This window comes from Gorilla gorilla, chromosome 5 (genome assembly GCF_029281585.2).
Source record: "Gorilla gorilla gorilla isolate KB3781 chromosome 5, NHGRI_mGorGor1-v2.1_pri, whole genome shotgun sequence".
NCBI classification, from domain to species: Eukaryota; Metazoa; Chordata; class Mammalia; order Primates; family Hominidae; genus Gorilla; species Gorilla gorilla.
This window is the reverse complement of record NC_073229.2, coordinates 52,494,079-52,497,597: the sequence shown is the minus strand read 5'-3', so window position 1 is coordinate 52,497,597 and position 3,519 is coordinate 52,494,079. Positions and strand designations below refer to the sequence as shown.

The following is a 3,519-nucleotide window of genomic DNA, read 5'->3' as shown; positions in this document are numbered from 1 at the left end:
ACTTCAGCTTCACTTTGTTGTTTTGTTTGTTTTTACACCTTGTTTCTACTCCATCATATCAGCTTCGCTTTGTAGCCATCGTTGGCTGGTGACTCCTCCATCTGTTAAGCACTCTTCAGAATCTACAATTCTTAGTTCCATTGCCAAACCTCAGGGCCCTGAAGTGCAGGGGAGAGGCTGAATTCCAAAGACAGACTTGCTTCTGTACTCTGAGTGATACTTCCAGAGCTGTTGATCTGTTGATGGATGCCTCACTGAGAAAGATCATACCATTGTGGCCTTCCCTGCTAACTTTTCATTTTGAACTGAGAGCTTGTGGCCATGAAGTGGACTCAGAAGGCTAAAACTGGATCTTTCTATTTGGAAACAACAGCTGGATGTAGGGTTGTAAAAGCTCACGCCAGGCCTCCCAGGTAGGTGTAAACATAGCTGTGGCTGGGATGACTGTGGCCGGCAATCTTCATCCCACTCTACCCTGCAAGTGAAATCGCTTGGGAGGTGACCTAGCTGCTGCTTTCCAAGGCCATGGGTATCTGGAGACAAAGCTTTCTCCACCTAGCCTGGGCAAATGAGAACAACACTAAGGCTACGATGAGGATGCCCATCTGGCACCTACAAGGTGGTGGCAGACACCACCCATCTTTGCCTGGCTATGTGGGAAGGAAATAATTATTCATTAGTTCTGCTGTTACTGTCCTGGCTCCCTCACAGTAAACAAAGGGCTCACTACTGAGAATAGAAAAGGCCAAAGTCCCGGCCTGGGCAACATGTTCTTTGTTGAACCTCTTTATTAATCTAAAGCTGTTGGACCAACAGGTTATGGTGTTAGGCGGAAGCTGGGCAGGCACTAATCACTAAGGCAGAAGAACGGGTTTGGCAGGGTAGTTTTGAGTAGCAGCTTACTGAAGAGGTGTTATTACTCACTTTTTTATTTTTTATTTTTTTGAGACAAGTTCTCAATCTGTCACCCAGGCTGGAATGCAGTGGTACGATCTCAGCTCACTGCAACCTCCGCCTCCCGGGCTCAAGTGATCCTCCCACCCCAGCCTCCCGAGTAGCTGGGACTACAGATGCATGCCACCATATCTTTTGTATTTTTTTTTAAGAGACTGGGTTTCACAATATTGCCCAGGCTAGTCTTGAACTTCTGGGCCCAATCTATCTGCCCACCTCAGCCTCTCAAAGTGTTGGGATTACAGGCATGAGCCACCCCGCCGGCCCTATGACTCACTCTTGAAATGTCTTTTCTTAGATAGATATGATCTTTGGTCAGGGAGTATTCTATTAGTGCAGGAAGCTTTCAGTCTGACTCTAGGGGTGCCAAGCTGGAAACAGGATCGTGAGTAGCCTCTATATGGCTTCATACTCCAGCAGAACCTGAGGTTGTGGTTGGGAATGAGACACATACAAACACACAAACACACCCACACACATACGCCATTCTGCTGCCCTATGGCATGTTATCTTTTAGTGGCTTGGCTTTTACTGGGAGAGAAGGGAAACTAACATTTATTAAGCACCTAGTTTGTGTCAGCACTAGGCAATGTGCTTTCATTATGTTATCTGGTGGGATTTGATTTTGAAGCTTTTCTTACTGATAAGGAAACTGAGACTGAAGGAGATGATATAATCTGAACAAGATTGCATAGTTAATATGTGGGAAAAAGAGAATTTGAGCCCAAATAGAGTCCAGTGCTTACCCACTTTCCATTGAACACACTGCCTGTACACCTGAGACCGCCACAGTCCAGACCCAAGTGCAACCTGCCCCAAGTAACTCCTTTGCTGCAATGGCTGAAGCTCATTTTTTTCAGATAGAGACTTCAAATCACCAACATGTAGCCCCCAGCTGGAACGCCTTCCACATAAAAGGGATAGCTCCCCTAAAAGGTATATATTTTATGTCTTTTTTTTAACTTTTTTTTTTAAGATGGGATTTTTATGTTGCCCAGGCTGATCTTGAACTCCTAGCCTCAAGTGATGCTCCTGCCTCAGCCTCCCAAAGTGCTAGGATTATAGGAGTGAGCCACCACACCTGGCAGGTGTATCTTACTGTATGTAAATTATACCCCCATTAAACCTGACTTTTTTTTTTTTTTTGGTTGTAAGTTTATTCAACGCAAAAGAATCCTCTCCAATTTTGCTGAGGTAGCTGACTATGTCCACAACCAAATCCGCCTCTAAACTGGAATTCGGTTGCTGACCCAGCCCCAGACTCAGCTTTCTTGTCGGCACCAGGTGGCACCGCACTCCGTCTGTAGGTATCTCTGTCAGCTTCTCATCTTGTGAGTCTCGCAGGTTGCTCACCCTCCAGACCTTTAGGCCGAGGCCTGCCAGTCTCTGGATGCCTACGGCGTAAGGTGGCAGGCACAATCTCTGGGGGCAGATGAAGGTAATCACGGAGATACTGGATACCCTCATTGGTAAGGTACCAGTAGAAATGTCTCCAGGCAAACTGTTCCTTCACGTAGCCTCGGGACTTGAGAGACTGCATGGCCTTCACGACATGAAGGTTGGGCACATTCTTGTCTGCCAGCTCCGGGTGCTTAGGCATGTGGACATCCTTCTTGGCCACCATGACTCCCTTCTTAAAAAGGAGTTCATAAATGGCAATCCGGTTCTTCTTAGGCATCAACATCTCTGCGGCTGCAGGGGCCGGGGCCGGGGCTGGAAAAGCTAAACCTGACTTTTTATTTTTATTCATGTACTGATTTAGAGGCAGGGTCTCATTCTCTTGACCAGGCTGGGGTGTAGTGGCATGATCATGGTTCACTGTAACCTTGAACTCCTGGGCTCAAGCAATCGTCCGCCTCAGCCTCCCTAAGAGCAGCAGCTGGAACTACAGTCACACCACCACATTTGTTTTTGTTTTTTGTTTTTAGGATTTTTTTCTCTTTTTTTGAGACATGATCTCACTCTGTTGCCCAAGCTGGAGTGCAGTGGTGGGATCACAGCTCACTGCAGCCTCAACTGCCTGGGCTCAAGGAATTCCCCTACCTCAGCCTCCTGGGTACCTGGGACCACAGACGTGTGTCACCATGCCCAGCTAGTTTTTTAAATTATTTGTTGCCAAGAGGTCTCACTGTGTTGTCCAGGCTTGTCTTGAACTCCTGAGCTCAAGCAGTCCTCCTGCCTTGGCTTACCAAAGTGCTGGGATTACAGGAGTGAGCCACCACTCCTGGCTGGACATCCAGCTAATTTTTGAATTTTGGGGATTATAGGCATGAGCCACCATCCCAGCCTATTTATTTAAGTGTAGTCAAAGCAGTGAAGGAGGAAAGAGTAGAACAGCCAGGTGCAGTGGGTCACACCTGTAATTCCAGCACTCTGGGAAACTGACATAGGAGGATCACTTGAGCCCAGGAGTTACCAGCCTGGGCAACATAGGGAGATCTCTTCTTTACCAAAAAAAAAAAGAGTAAACCAGGAGTTTGATCTGTAACTTAGTGGGAGCAATCGATTAAGGTAACTCACTACCTTGGGACTAGCCTGACTTTTTTTTTTTTTTTAGATGGTGTT

The 3,519-nt window shown here is 46.8% G+C and overlaps 1 protein-coding gene across 1 annotated transcript; it reads right to left on the bottom strand.

The window, feature by feature from the left end:
- Positions 1-2,168: 2,168 nt before the first annotated feature.
- On the bottom strand, positions 2,169-2,685 carry LOC101137229 (small ribosomal subunit protein eS10). Its single transcript, XM_019029465.4, has one exon. It carries the CDS (start codon positions 2,636-2,638, stop codon positions 2,279-2,281), a length of 360 nt encoding a protein of 119 aa, XP_018885010.1. The 5' UTR covers positions 2,639-2,685; the 3' UTR covers positions 2,169-2,278.
- Positions 2,686-3,519: the final 834 nt, after the last annotated feature.